At 41.9% G+C, this 16,527-nt stretch overlaps 1 protein-coding gene across 1 annotated transcript in view; it reads right to left on the reverse strand.

The window, feature by feature from the left end:
- Window positions 1–9,524: 9,524 nt before the first annotated feature.
- Window positions 9,525–16,527, reverse strand: part of LOC128544524 (voltage-dependent T-type calcium channel subunit alpha-1I-like) — a 110,526-nt gene continuing 103,523 nt past the window's right edge. Inside the window, exons 34-36 of the mRNA XM_053514698.1 lie at window positions 15,510–15,618; window positions 14,430–14,656; window positions 9,525–12,471 (exon numbers count right to left, since the gene is read on the reverse strand). Coding sequence (XP_053370673.1) covers window positions 11,980–12,471; window positions 14,430–14,656; window positions 15,510–15,618 — 828 coding nt within the window. The 3' untranslated portion in view covers window positions 9,525–11,979. The remainder of the gene's footprint in view (window positions 12,472–14,429; window positions 14,657–15,509; window positions 15,619–16,527) is intronic.

The following is a 16,527-nucleotide window of genomic DNA, read 5'->3' on the forward strand; positions in this document are numbered from 1 at the left end:
CCACATAACGGACAGCAGGTGGCAGTATTCCTGCCTTGAATACACTGATGTGGTCACGTAATGTGAAGTCATGCAGAATCATAGTTAAGTGGGAGTAGAGACATTTGCTGCATTTTGTAGTGAAGTAGAAGTGAAAATAGTGTGTAATAAACCTACTTAATAAAGTACAGATACGTGAAATGTCTACTTAAGTGCAGTGAACGTACACAGACACCTCTCACCTCTGCCTACAGCGTTACGGCAGTGTTTTATTCCTTTTATACCACAGCAACATTTAGTTTAAAATATATACTATTCAATTATGACACATTATATTTTACTCTTAAGTAAAACTTAAACTTCTTTTAAGTTTGTTGTTTTGGAAAATCAGGATTGTCCTGCTAAAGGTCTGTTTGAGTTCAGCTATCATTATATTCCACTCATTTATTTCATTTATTATGTGCACGACAACTTAAATTCATTTGAAGGTTTTGTTAATGTTTCTAAAAAAATAAACTCTACATTTAAATAAACTCCTGATAGAAGTGGTGATGGTGCTACTCCTGTACAGGGCCCGTGCAATAAGACATTATTACCATATATAATTATACTGATTTATATATTTAATTATCATGATTTTATAGATTTTTTTTCCCAGGTTATTACAATTCTAAACAAACTTAGAAGATAATTTGCTTCTGCCACACACAGTGATGCGCTCCCTACCTATGTGTGAATAGTTTAAAGTGCACCACCTGTTGGATCATTGAAGAACTGCAACCTCAAGTAGAAATATATATACATTAAAATAAATGGAGTCAGTTTGTTTGCCACATTAAAGGACTGTGATATGTAACTGCGTCCTGTACGCTGGACCTCACATTAAAGCACTGAATCTTGTTTCCTGGACTCTGCATGCTGGATATCCCAGGATGCATCCTTCAGTTCTTTAGTGCTTCATGTGCCTTAAACGTTGTTTTTGTCTTTAAAACTTACCACAAAATTTCGCTAACGTAAAGGGTTCTAACAGTTCTTTTATTTTTTTCACCTTAATTATCTAATAACCCCTGAAAGACCCCTTGAAGAGCCTCTTGTACTAATGGTATAATTAAGGGTCTTTAACCACCAGAACAACACTTCTACAATTTCCTAAGTGTGCCGAAGGGTTCGATAAGGGTTCATTGGTTAATTACGTGATCTTGTCTTGCAAATAATGTTTCTATTTGGTTCAAAAGTACACATTCTCATCTCCAGGCAAAATGATTAAAAGAAAAGCATGACTTTTTTTACGTTATGAAAATAATCTGCACCTCTGTTCAGCGCAGGCCCTGGTATAAACAGGGAGAGTGCTGCAGGATCGAGCCGTGGAGGTTGTTCTCTATTCTGCATCTCGATGAGATTTAACAGGCAGGTGAGAGAAAATAGCTGCACGCTCTCATGAGGATAAAGGAAATGCTTTAACACAAAGTGTTACATAGAGAGAGAAAAAACACTGATGAAATTATGCAGGAAAGGAGGACTCTTCTCAGGATTCGACGCAGCAGATCTTCCGAGACATGTTTTTTTTTTTATTTCTGTCTGCGCTTCTCACAATCAGCTTTTAAGCACAATCTGAATCCTCAGGGTCACACCTACAGCGTGACAGGAAATTGAATTTGTGTGGACACTCGAGGCATCATGCATGCATTTCTGTCTTTTTTTCCCTCCGTGTGATGAATAACTCACAAAGTGTGCATGTAGAGCTCGTGTCCTAAGGGTTCCTCTGGATGTGAGTAAGCTTCCTGGAGTGCGTGCTGACCGGACAAAACCTATTTTCAGTCACAGACTGTTTGTGTGTGTGTGTGTGTGTGTGTGTGTGTGTGTGTGTGTGTGTGTGTGTGTGTGTGTATGTGGGTTCATACATCAGTCCCTCCCGCTGGGCGTCTGTTCAGATCTTGTTAGAAAATCATGGCGTGTTTAAAAACCTCTGCAGAATCTGCTGGAAAGAAACCGCAGCACAAAGCCGGAGCCGGAGATCGATAAACATCTTCCTGAGTCCCTCACCACGGCGACGCCGTCGATACTGAGGCACGGTGGCTTTATCGCCTGGCAGCTTCATGTCTCCTAATTGCTATGATAAATATACACACCGGTCAGACAGAACATTATAAGGTCTGAGCAGTCAGGTGAATAACATTGATTATCTTGTTACAGACGTACCAGTCGAGGGGAGGGACACCGGCAGCACATGGCAGGCAAAAGATGGGACTGAGCGAACGTGATGCATTAAGGATGTTTATTAAGTGTGTGTTGTGTTTTTCATGGCACTATGAGACCTGCTGCTCAGTGTGGGACTCGATGGCTTAGTGGTAAAGCCCTTGCCTCCGGGCTCAGAAGATTCTGATTTGACTCCGGCGTCTCACTGTGCTCGATGAGGTGGAGAGGACGCAGCGAGTGGACAGACAGTGATTGGCGTAAATGGTGCTGGACAACTGCAGATGAAAACTATGGTCTAAGCAGTGTTCTCTATAACGCCAACACTAAGCTATACCTCTACTTTCATAGCTGCATGACACTTTTCATGTCCTGCTCTGGAGGAGGAGGAGCTGTGCAGAATTACCCACCCTCTCAGGTCATGCCCTTCAGCACCGTCCACATCTCTCATCCTACAGTTCTTTACTGCACCATCACATTCTGGCTGGGGTTTGAAGCAGCAACCTCTCAATCCAGAGGCAGATGCTCTTCCACATGAGCTGCAGGAACTCTTTGTCTTATAGAGTTTTTCACCTTCATATACGTAACTCTGATCTACAGCTAAAGAGGAATAAAGATTCAAACTAGTAGCAAGTGCTCATCCTCATGAGCTTGTAATCATTTGTTCACTTTTTCATCTTATTATACATAACCCTGAACAACAATTACACTAAGCACAAGACTCAAACCAGCACTCATCCGCCTGACCTCATGAAAAGTCTTACTTCCATAGAGCGTTTCACTTTCAGACAGGTGGTCCAGAACTGAAGCTTAGAGCTGGATTTGAACCAGCAACCTCACCACCACGAGGTAAATACTCATCCACATGAGCTACATGATCACCTGATAGCGGTGTGTTCTATTGAGCTTTTTAACTTCGAATATGAAACCCTATAAAAAGAACTGAAGCGAAATGCTGGATTTGAACCAGCAACCTCACAACCAAGAGGATCTTATGTTTATTCCCTTTTTTCATCTTTATATACAAAAGCCTAAACTTAAACACAGTATTTAAAACAATAATGTCACAGTCAACATACAAGCACTTCACACAAGCTACAGGATCTCCTGCCTGTGTTTACATTCAGAAAACTTTTCATTTAATAGTAAAACATAAAGCCCACCCCGAGACAGTTCCTCAACTACATGAGCTCCATGCTCTCAGGGACTCTTTAGTGGAGCTTTTCACCTTCATGTCTTTAAACCTGACCCAGATTTAAACTAGTAACCACTCCATCAAGAAACAAATGCTCATCCACATGATCTACAGGACCTCATACTTATGTGCTCTTTCTTAGAGCTTTTCACCTTCATGGACATAACCATGAAGAATCTGACCGAGGGATGCAACACCAGAACCAATTATACTAACTTTCATACATGTAGCATTGAAGTAGCTTTAGAAATTACACATGAGGGGTGCATATATTTATGAGTGTTTAGTTAATTACCTTTAAAGTAAATTTTTAATCCATAGTTAAAGTCAGTTTAATCCACTGTTAACTAGTGATGAGAACAACTGAACATCAGGAACCAGAGAGAAGATGTTTGATGGTGTTCTGAGCTCGGTGGTGAGTCCTCGTCTTCTTCTCTTTATTCCTTTATTCATATGGATGTCACTTTGACACACGCTGTGTCTTCTGTTTTTCCTGACTTTCTAACATTAAAAGAACGTTTTGATGAACTGTGCCGAGCTCGACGGTGCCACCTACAGGAAGCTCCTAACACAGACGTCCACACGGCTCTGCTCTCTCTCTCTCTCTCTCTCTCTCTCTCTCTCTCTCTCTTTAATAACACAGTAATAACCCGTGTGATCTTTGTGATGAAGGTCAGCCTGTACTAACTGGTGCCAGATTTATAAAATAAACAGCTCTGATTCTGTTCCTGTAAATATTTCCTCTTTTCATTTTCACTTTTTGTTCCTGATGTTTAGTTTAGGGTAAAAAAAAAAGAAGTCATGCATGTTTAATTGGCTCCGGTTGTTTTTGCTACAGGGACGTTCCTGTCGCCGTGTAAAAGGCAGTTTCATTACTTTCTCACCTCGAGGGGAGTCGGGTGCGACTGTAGAGGAAGAGGAAGTTGATTTAACATGACTGTATACTTGAGGAGCAGAACATCTCCCCCTGAGGCAGGTAATAACTCACAACAGCAGGGGAAAAAAACCACAAGTAATAAAACACTCCATGCTCCACACACTTCGCTAGTCTTCACTTTTTATTGCTTTTACAGCCGTTTGCTCTGCTATAATGCTAATTCTGTTAGGCTAGCTATCCCATGATTCATCCTTAAAGAGTTCTTCTGTTACCCATCCAGCTCAGTTTACTGGTGAGAAACTTAAACATGCAGTAAATATACAACTTTATATAAAGATGATCGCTAACCTTAATATGTTACAAAGTTTAATTATATTTCCCACGTATCCTTTATGTTGTAAGTATCCTTGTACTGGTCGTATACGTGTAAATTTACTAGTTCAATAATTCTTGAGACTAAGTCTGTCCACTTTTTACTTTATAAAAGTATCATTTTAAGTAGATTTCGACGTTAAAAGTAAACTTTAATGTGAACCAATGTAACATCAAAAGCAAACAGAAGGGAAAAAAGAACTAACACTGGAGTGTGTGTGTATTTTCATGTGAACCTACAGTAATACTTTATTATATCTTTCTTAAATAGCCTACAGTATATCACCATCAAGATATTAAGTACAACTGCAGCCCAAAGTAACCTTAATTTTCTGTTTCATAATTGCCAGTTTAAGCCAAGTATAATTAGGTACTTTAGTTTAAAAGACCTATAATAATGGGACACTTAAAGAAATGTCTTTTCGGTGCGGTTGTAAGACGTTGTGGAGTCTGCGTGTTCTCGGTTCTCGGCTCGGCGGGTTTCATCCAGGTATTCCAGTTTCCTCCCACAGCCCAAAGACATGCAGATAATAGGCTCATTGGTTTGTGAGTGTGTTCTGCAGTGTATTGGCACCCCGTCCTGGTCGTACCCCGCCCTTGTGCCCCGAGTCCCCTGGGATAAGCTCCAGGCCTCCTGCGCTCCTGTACAGGATAATCACTGTAGAGAATGAGAGAGCGAGTGAGTCATAAGCCGTGTGTGTTAAAATCAGCACCGTTAATTACTCAGTGTGAGTAATGATTTTAACTCGGAGTGCTTCATGTGATGTATTTATACAGTATAATGCCCCTGTAGCACTGTGCCGGGTACCGCGGCTCTCTCGGTAGGGGTCAGTATTCACTCGCGTGCACCGTACAGCTATTTCAGTAATTGTAGTTATTTATGGATTTACTGTTCTAAATGATTGACTTTTCTGTGCCTTTACATAGTGCTGGTGTTTTTCTCCTTATCTGTGTCTTAATGCTTTAATTTAGTCATTTTTTATCGTAAAATAAAATAAAAATACTATAGATTTTACTTTTATTTTACTTTTTGTAACTCTTCTTCTTCTTCTTCTCATTATTATTTTTATAAATGCATGCCATTTGAGTCTGGACCAGACAGAAAGATGTGTTTCTAGGATGTGAGCGATGATGGATGGTTGAAATGGGACAGCGTTCTTTTTCCTCCAGGTGCTCGTGTATCCGTCACCTCACATTAGCCTAATCAGCAGGCTCCCAGGGACCAGAGGGAGCGGATTGAAATGTCATTCTGCACTTTTAGACCCCGGACAATGCAGTCTTCATGTCCTAATAGACCAAATCGGAGAGCTTTGATTTATCTATAAAGCATTAACTCGGGATCCATACAGGGCTCGGAACTTAATCAGTGCAGTGAAATAAACATCGATTAAACGTACATTAATCTGCAGGAGTAACGAGTCATTCATGTTAAACAGACACGGGAGAGAGAGGACGCTTTACCTCTAATTATCCTCCTCTCTCTCACACTCACCTGCCAAACGTGTCGATACGAGTCAACTTCTCCCAGGTGAACTGAGTGAGGAAGAGATTCGACTCAGAGTCGACTCACCTGCAGGAAGTGAATCAGACTGTAGAGCTGCAGGAATGCTGCGTGGATGTGACGCATAATATTTATGAAACGTGTTGGTTATATAACTATCTAATCATATTCAAATGTATTTGCTTCCTGTGCTTATGACTGATTTTATGAAAGTTTTAGAGGACCTGTTCAGCCCTACACACACACACACACACACACAGCGCAGTGTAAAACCAAATCAAACTGGAAATGAATCAGAAAAATCATATAAATCTCGATTCAGACACAAGAAATGGACTAATAGGTGTACTAAAGCTTATTTTGTGTGTGTGTGTGTTCATACAGGTGTGTAAGGCAGTACATTGTTCTGTAAGCATTAGACATCAAGGTTATTAATTTAACTGCTCATAAAAATATAAAACATTAATGGGTATACTTCGAAATCTACACCCATACATTATTTATTTATTTAGAGGCCAGAACACCTGATTATGACCTCCAGCAACAATCATCAAAACAAAAAGATGACGGAATGTTTATCTGAATGTGAAATGATCTCTTAGGCTGATCCGTATCAGGTCCATTATCAGAGTCTAAGGCTAATTATCTCAGGGTTTAGTAGATTAGCATTTTGTGAACAGAAATCTAACTACAGCAGGGAATAAAAGTAAAAAAATCTTAAATGTCATGATAAGAGGATGTGATAATTAGAAAGAGCCACACTATCCACATTATTATTATTATTATTATTATTATTATTATTGGTGACACTGACTTGTTACAGTTAACCCTCTTCTAAAGTTCCCGGTGGAGAAATGGTTCCTTTTTCAGGAACTAAAATGATTGAAGCTGCTTTGTGATTATGACCAGCGTTAAAAGTGCAACATTAATACAATTGAATTGAATTGAATTAAATGTATTTAGGAATCTAGAATAACATGAGCATCAATCTCCAAACACACCCCTCCTCCCGTGATGTAAAAGTGAAGCCCATGACACAAGGTACAAGGTAGTAAGAATTAGATTTGTATTTATTTGGGCTATTCCGGTAATCATAGTGGGTACACCAGGCAGGGGTCAAAAACAGGCTGGGGTCAAAAATAAAATACAATAAAATAAAAAACAAAGGAAACAGGCATGGGTCAGAACCAGGGGAGAAAATAACAACACTGACGGGAACCAGGAAGTAGAAAACTAGTGAAAAAGTAATTACATTTCTATAGAAATACACAAACGTTTGCCATAAGGAGGGCAGAGACGAGGAACTTACATAAAGTGAGAGAGTTAATAAGAAAGAGTAGGAAGCTCTGAGCAAATATGGAAAATTTAAAAAAACAAAGAACATCCATTAAACAGAAAGACTGAGTGTTCATGAGAACAGGAAGTTCTGACCAACTAAAGGAAAGAGTGAGAGGTAATAGGAACAGGAAGCTTCGAATTAACGAGATAAGGGGATGCTGAAAGTGTGCTGGGGAACAGGGACGGAATCGGAACGGACGTGATGTTATGACGAGCAGCTGATTGACAGGCGTCAATCACGGCTACACACGATGATGTTGTGCCAATAAAAACACACGTCTATTAATGTACTGTAGGTTCGTACAGCAACACCGCTTCAGCTCCAGTTAACTCAAGGAAGACTTTTAGGGTGTGAAAATAAATGGAGTGTGTTCGAAATGGAAAGAGAAATCTTTCTCACCCCATAAAACAAAACAAAACAAAACCAAAAACTGGAAAAACTGTGCATGAAGATTTCATCGTCATTGGTAGCATAGCACACATGCAGATCAATATACAAAGATATAAGTACATAGGTTCAAGCTTAGTAATGGTACAGTGGCGAGTCTGTCCGGCTTCAAGCGCTCGACCAAACCTCGTCTAATATTCGACACCGTTAGACATTAAACCTACACAAGCCTTCATAAACATGACATGACACTCTAATGTAGTCTAGTAGGATCTGTTCAGATTTCCAGATTATAGACCAGAATATATCAATATCAATCATATAATCAAATATCATCCTTTTATCAAACAGTTACAGATTTGTAACTTCGTTTTGCAGAACAAGATCCGAAACGAAAGACGTGCTAATAATATTTATTTAGTAGTTTTAAATAAATTTAGGAGTTAACTTCTTTTATAACTCGTCTTCTGATTCCACCTTGACTGTGTTTATTAGACAATAAAATGACAAACCTCTAGTGTGACTGTGGCCGTGTAAAACTAGCGTTGTGCATCAGGGAGAAAAAAGCATAAAGCGACAGCAGCCGGGGCTTCCTCTCATGCAGCAGGAGCAAGTAATGAGGTTTCCATACTGTTTAATGTGGAAGTGTATTCAATGCAGAATTGTGCTTGAATGTACATTCTCGTCCTTCGGGAACTGCGGTATCCTTGTCAGGGTGGATTAAAGGACGAGAGTCTTTGGGAATGGGAACCAGTTGGGTTCATTAGAGAGTTTCACAGGCAGGAACAAATATAAGAACTGTCAATGTTAGTGGGATCGGTCAAGCTTGGAACAAACGCAGACAGGACTGGTAGAATGTCTGTAGGATGGGTGGGGTTGGTTAGAATTTGTGCATTTATCAGGTATTTATATTTATCAGTATTTATCATACTCCCACTGGAGGGATTTATCAGGCCCTCCAGTGGGAGTATGTGGGATTTATCAAGCTGTACTGTGAGAGTGGGTAGGATTGAACAGCCTCTACTGTGGGAGTGGGTGGGATTGAATAAGATGAGACATACGGTGAGATTGATCTGTCTCAACTGTGGGAGTGGGTGGGATAGATCAGTTTCTACTGTGGAAGAGGCTAGGGTTGATCAGCCTCTACTGTAGGAGTGGGTGGGATTGAACAGCCTCTACTGTGGGAGTGCGCAGGATAGATCAGTTTCTACTGTAGGAGTGGGTGGGATTGAACAGCCTTCACTGTGGGACTGGGTGGGATTGAATAAGCTGTACTGAGGGGTACGGTGGGATTGATCTGTCTCTACTGTGGGAGTGGGTGGGATTGACTAAGATGAGACATACGGTGAGATTGATCTGTCTCAACTGTGGGAGTGGGTGGGATAGATCAGTTTCTACTGTGAAAGAGGCTAGGGTTGATCAGCCTCTACTGTATGAGTGGGTGGGATTGAACAGCCTTTACTGTGGGAGTTGGTGGGATTGAATAAGCTGTACTGAGAGGTACGGTGGGATTGATCTGTCTCTACTGTGGGAGTGGGTGGGATTGATCTGTCTCTACTGTGGGAGTGGGTGGGATTGATCTGTCTCTACTGTGGGAGTGGGTGGGATTGATCGTCTCTACTGTGGGAGTGGGTGGGATTGATCAGCCTCTACTGTGGGAGTGGATGGGATTGAAAAGCTGTACTGAGGGATACCACTGGGATTGATCAGCCTCTACTGCGGGAGTGGGTGGGATTGATCCAAAAGTTGATGGGATTGGTTAAGAGTGTACGTGGGGGGTTAGCAGTATACTCAGAATTTATCTCAAACAGGATTACAGCAGAGTATCCATGGCAGTGGGTGGAACTGTTCGGGATTTCCTCCTGAAGCAGATGAGCAGGTTTCAAACAAAGCCCTGTGCACATCTCTAGCTGAATCATTGTACAGACCGGATTAGTATGCTGACAGCCAAGACACATTTCTAAACATAGACAGGGTTAATCTGTTTGCCCGTGAGGGCCAGAAAGTGCTGTGCCATGGTCATGATGTCTACAACCTTCCTGCCTTCCTTCACTCCTATCTCAAAATCCAGGTCACTCTTTAGTGGTATGATCCAAGGCCCTGAGTTCTAAGCATTTATTCATTCTGTCCTCCCATGTGATGATAAATGTCGTGTTCTGATTGGCCCCCGAGATTACCTTCACTATGTGCATTATTCTAGTCTATTAAAAGAACATCATATTTAGACGTATTCAGACGTAGGGCATACACAAAGCTACGCTTTATTGCTGTATTGTCAGCTTCCCGTGTGTTGTCAGGTCGACTGACAGCAGATTTGTCTTCAGATCTCCAAGATGATCTTGGAAAGTGAGAAAGCCCTTCATATTTGTGTCTTTGTTTTTTTTCTCAGTGATAAATAAATTCTTTAAACCTAACACCTTAAACCTAAAGCTAACACTGTGTCGAGCACTGTGACGAGAACTAGTGTAGTCATGACTAAACCACAACACCATTGATATACTGTACAGTGGTCACTTGATGACGTCGCCACATTATGGACAGACAACCACTAGCAGTCGAAAAGAAAACTGGTCAAACAGGTCAAGCTGAACAATATTTTTTGAGAATCACCTGAATTCTATAAACAGAAAGAAACACATCAGGAACACTAAGTGCTACAGAAGGACTACATTAAAACATCATTTCCTCTTGAGTATTTTGGGTGCCATACTTACAGGTTTGAAAGAGGGTCTGTTTTTGTACATGAGCCAAATGGCTGGTTGATCTAAGCTAGCTAAGAATAGCGCCAATGAGTGCAATTAGCAAAAAATTCAAGGAATAATAGTATGAAGCATCCTACTGCAGTTCAGTGACCAACCATGCCAGAGAAGCGTAATGCTCAAATAATTGGATCTGTTGCAAATCTGATAAACCTTAAAGTCATATGACACTCAAATTAAAGCTCTTCAAAACTTCTCTCAGTTAATTCAAGCGTTGCTGCTTCGTGATGTTTCATGTTGTGCGATGCAAGAGCTGCTTAAGTCCTTCAATCCTTCTTGTCACCTCCTTGTCTTCTTCTTTTTCTTCCCCGCGTACAAAAAAACAAAACCCTCCCGTTACCAAAGTTATAAAATTGGAGGCCACTTGCAGAAAACAACTGAAAATCAGACAGAGAAACAGTGGGGCCAGGATGAGGACAAGGCAACAATAACACATGTACTTCCCTCGCTTCCGTTACAGCCGACCTGTTTATAAAAAAATATCTCAGTAAAAATCACACCGCTATCTGGCATTGACATCGTCATACGGATCTGTGTGTGTGTGTTAAAATTTCAAGTTGTCTGTAAAGAGATGCCGTCATGCAAAATATTTTTTTCTTTTTTTCCCCTTTTCTAAGACAAACTTTAAGTATTTTTCCGTTTATCGTCATGTCTCTCGTCTTGGTCCCTTTTTGCATTCGGCAAAATGTCGAAAATGCACCGAGGTTCAGTCTCACATACGCACACACACAAATATGCGCACGCACACACAAATATGTGCGCGCACACACACACACACACATACACACACGCAGATGCATGCAAGCATTTACTTTGTGCACACAATGCTGCTAAATATAGCTTGGATTTTTTTCAGCCTTCTCAAAACCTTTCTGTCCAGCTGCATGCCCTTTCCACAAGATGCAAACGTTCCTCGCAGTACCTGTGGAGGTCGCTACCTATTTTCATCAAAGAATATTTTTTATTTTGCATTTGAACTTGTTTAATTTACCAAAACATAAACAAGACCGCTACATCCTACTGCTCTTGCATTTGGACATCCTGATTTAAACGCCCTCAGCCATCAGGATTTAGGATTTGGTGGTTGTTTCGTAAAGTATTGTCCCCTGCTTCTTTTACTCTGGAGGGGCAGACGTGCATTTCGGACTGGATCCAGCTTGTCTACGACCCTCTCCTGTGAGCAAAAATAGGAAACAGGACCAGGCCACAGATGAAAAGAGAGTGACAGTGCTAGATCGGGATTTGTTCTTGATTGGTGTTCTTAACACGGAACGTCATGTGTCCGACTTTGAACATCTCCGCACAGAAAAATGCAACGAAAACACGGAGAGGAAAAGTTGCAGACTGCTTAACGTGGAATGCCAAAGAAAGAGTGTTTCATCTGTTTTTCCGAAAGCCTGCCACTGTTACTTGACTCCTACTTTTCACTTGAAATTCTGATTCCTCCTTTGCAGTGACCCGAAGATCAACCAGTGGCACCTCCTCTGATCCGTCCTTTGTCCCTTTGCTTTCCTTTCCCTCTTTACCTCGGGCCAAACTTCCAGTGCTGTTGCTCTTCTTGACCAGCAGGGGCACCAGAGAGCTCGGCGAGAGCAGTGATGTTAAAGAAAGGCTGCTCAGTGTTTCTGAAAGCTGTTCGCTGTTTGCAGCTTTGCTGGACCCTTGTAAAGGGGCTAAGGAACCCCGGCAGCTGCCCTGGACTCCTTTATTACTGTGGAGTTCAAAGACAGGTCTCAGTGTCTCTGTGGAAAGTCCTCTGTTGGGTTCCTGTGATGATGAGACACTGAAGCTAAGCCCCTCCTCCATGGTGGTCTGCAGACTTCCCTCCGAGCTGCCCGTGGCCAGGGATGTGTCGCTGTGCGAGGCGTACTAGTGAAAATTAAAAAAAGAACATACTGTTAACAAAAGTACGCAAGAACTGTGATTCTAAGAAAATTCACTCTATTTCCTTTAACACCTGCATTTATCTTCACAATAGACATGACTTTACAAGATTTACTAATTTACTTTATTCAAACACTAATTGCTTTAACAGTAGCTGCTTTCATGTGACACTGCAGACCAAGCCTCACCTCCCAGTGACCCCAGTCCATCTTCCACAAGCACTACACCAGTCTTATCTTTTACCGATTAAGACATAAACCTTCTACTAATACCACCCTCAACCTCTGTCCTAGCTCCTGCTCTAGCCATAGTTTATTTAAAGGCTCCAGCCTGAGATGTTGTTTTGGTCAGGTTCCTGTATTGACCTTAATCTTGGTTAGAGGCGCAGCTTCAAACAGGAATCAGGGAGGGTCAGAGACCTAGTCCTGGTCTGACTCTCGGTCAAGGGTTCAGTCACGCTCCTTCCTCAATCCTAGCCCTAGTCTATGATCTGCACTAATCTCTGAAGGCTACAGGCCCTGATCCATCAAGGCTTCACCCTCAGTCTTAGTTTTGGTCAAGCCTCAAGCTCTGGCTGTAAGCTCTGCCTTATCTGGGCCTTGGTTAAGGCTCCAGCACAAGTGTAGCTTATCAAGTCTCTTTAAGATCACTTGATCTATTTAGTCTCCAGCCCTGGACATCGGTCAATGCTGCAGCCTCAGCTTTGATCTTTGTCAAGAAAAATCCAGCTGTGATCTCAGACCCGAGGTCATTTTAACATTAGACATGATTGATTTATACCTTGCCTAGTACAATTGTTCCCCCTCTCCACCTGCTGGACAGCATTCACATTATTTTTAATTTCTGTTCTCAGACACACTTGTGTATTTACATTCTCTGATACAGCAGGTGGCAGTATGCAACCATTTGGTTTGAGAAGGAGAAAATGAGGAAGTTAACCATCCCGCTATGCTTAATGTTAATGATATTTCGGGAAAGAAATGTCGAGAGTGATTCTTTTACATGCCTTCCTACTGTATCAGCTGTAGCCGTGTGGGTCAGAGGATGAGATTCGCGCATGTTACACGCAAATGGAGGTTTCGGAGGAGACAGACAGCACTGATGAAGTCACGTCTAAACAAAATTTTCAGGTACGATCCATGCCTGAGTACAATGTATTGTCCTCTTCAAGCGGAACCAGGCGCGGTTCTCGAGTGCATAAAGATCGGATCCGATCAAAATGAACCAGACTTTGGGGTCTAGTCTTCTCAGGAACAAACGCAGGGCATTAATGTGAAAACACCCTATGTCTTGAAAAAGGCTCTTAGGTCTTAGTCCAGGATTAGGCTACTCTAGTGACCTCCTACATCTAAGTGATCTCTTGAGAATGCACGTGTCCGGGACATGTCATAATGTCTGTCATGTGTCTCAACATATGTCTGATAAAACACTTTCATTCACTCGTTATCTATACCGCTTTATCCTGTATTCAGGGTCGCGAGGACCTGGAGCCTAACTCAGGAGACTTAGGGCACAAGGAAGGGTACACCCTGGACAGGGTGCCAATCCATCGCAGGGCACACACACATACACACACTCACTACGGGCAATTTGGGAACGTCAATTAATATTACCTACATGTCTTTGAAATGTGGGAGGAAACCGGAGTACCCGGAAGAAACCCACCAACAGAAGAACATGCAAACTCCATGCACACAGAGATGGGAATCGAGCCTGGCTGGGAATCGGACCCGGACCCTGGAGGTGCAAGGCGACAGTGCTAACCACTACACCACCCTGATAAAGCACACTTCATGTTGTTTACGTTAACTATCAAGTAATGTGGGGTGCCACAATATTAAATATTCTGACCACTATTATGTGGAGTATCATGTAATTTACCTTGACACTAGACCTAAACTATCAAGAGTTAGACTCCTTGTACGTGCAGCCACACACTCCACCTGTGCAGTGAGAAGTTCAATGTTGGCCCCAGGTGAGCGGAGGGAGGCCCAGGACGCCGGAGAGGTCAGCCTCAGGCCTCGGGGTTTGTGACCCAGACGAGCCCTCGGGGGTGCTGGGAGTGCTGCTGCTGCTGGATGAAAAAACTCAGCGGGTAGATGGAAGACTGCAGAAGAGACACCTCCAATACCACCATCATGCCTGCCACCGCTGCTGCACAGAGTCCCACCTGAGAGAAATGGACAGGAAATGACTGACATGCAAATATATGAGGAACGGACAAACAGCAGGCTGGTAGATTAACTCCGTCTGTTAGACAATGAGGAAACGTGATGGTATTACAATCCCACACCTAGCAGTGTTTGCATTTACTTACAAACTTGTGTACAAATCTTACTTAAATATTGCACTGAACGTTAAGTTTAAAATAGAAAGGACCCAGACAGATTAAAGTCTACCGCACTAGCTCAGATTAGACATCCCGAAGAGGCGAGTCTCATCACTTCCACCTGGATGTGAGGTCTGGGTCAGACTCAGCAGGGATTGTGTAAGAATGAATGTTTTATTCATTTGGCGCTCTGTTGGGAACATCGGTACGCGCAGCACTTCTCCAGCGTTTATGTGTTTATAGACACAAAGCTAGCGATAAACCAGAATAAATCAAACGGGGACGGCTTAGAAATCAGGCTGCTGCTGAAAATGACACATTTCGAGTTTATTTTCTTCTTTATGCTCGTTGCTTCCTGATGTAGTTTGATCGTTCTGGATGTAATAAAGGTAGCTAACGATGCTGCGTTTAACTTATCAGTTAAATATAAATTATAGAAATTAATTACACACTTTCTAACTTTACAGATGATTTTGTTTTGCTGACTAATGCAGTAAATAATGTTTGATAAGGGAAGCGTAAAAACAAAGTTAAACTGAAATTACTGACTTGAACAGAAAGCTGGGATTAATGAAATTAATTAGTTCTTTCCAATTTTATTTTTTCTTCCCAGCAGCAACAACAACAACAAAACCCCTGATTTTCTGAAGCACATCGAATCTCCTCCGTGGTGCATAAATGAGCGGTACGTTACCGATGCTGTGGCGGTTCGGTGTGTGTGGCTTCCGGAGCCATCTGTGAGCTCCGTCCTCGGCTCTGGCTGCCTCTTCGCCCCCTGCTGCCTCCTCCGAGCTCTTCTCCATCTACACACACGGTAATCACACAAAGCCCAGCTAGCGTCTTTACAGCCGTTATATTTCAACAGATCAGCGCCTGGTGTTGCAATGAGCACGGCCTTCCTTTCACACAGATAAATTCCAGCTATTAGTCTGAGAGTTAAAGATTATCATTCTGTCTCGGTACTCAGTACGGCCTCTTGTTCGACACGCTGAGTCTAGGCCAGGACTTTCCGTCTCAGCCTGCAGGACTTATTTATTTCATATCTATGGTCTGTGGGCTCATTAGCGCTAGCCCAAGGCCATTTTCTCTGATTAGGGTTCGTTAAAAAGTGGCTGCCGAGGGAGATTTAAAAGATTACAGCGGTGTATAAAATGGCTGCCGCAGTGCTGCCAGGCTGTTTAGGAGGGAACAGCGCAGCTCCTGACAACATTTCCTATTGTACAGAACAGATGCTGAATCATTTCCATTAGAGGCTTCATTAAAGACGGGTTTGTTAAAGTACCAACTGAGCATCGAGCATCTGCGGAGATCGACTTCTCACAACTCAGCACTGCAGTTTAGTGAAGAAGTTCACACGACACAATCTGTAGATTAGTTAATTTACAAGCTTTAACATTAACATTAGGGAGGGGATTCATCCAGATGTTCACCAGAAGGTTTGGACTAATATAGTTCATAAATCACACACACACTAATATCTAAACATATAATAAAACATATAAAGTGGGCGTGTCTGTAAATTGAAGATATTTTCCAAAATTTTTTTTGCAAGGACGTAAGAACACATCAAGATGTTTTTTTTGCTATTTTTGTCTCTCTGTTTCTTTGTGCAGCATCACGTAAAAAACTCAAGTGAGGTGTATTCAGCCGAGTTTGAGGTAATGTATAGGCTTTGTTTAATCACAGACGGCCAACAGGAAGAGAAAATATGC

The sequence above is a fragment of the Clarias gariepinus genome, chromosome 16, assembly GCF_024256425.1.
Source record: "Clarias gariepinus isolate MV-2021 ecotype Netherlands chromosome 16, CGAR_prim_01v2, whole genome shotgun sequence".
NCBI classification, from domain to species: domain Eukaryota; kingdom Metazoa; phylum Chordata; class Actinopteri; order Siluriformes; family Clariidae; genus Clarias; species Clarias gariepinus.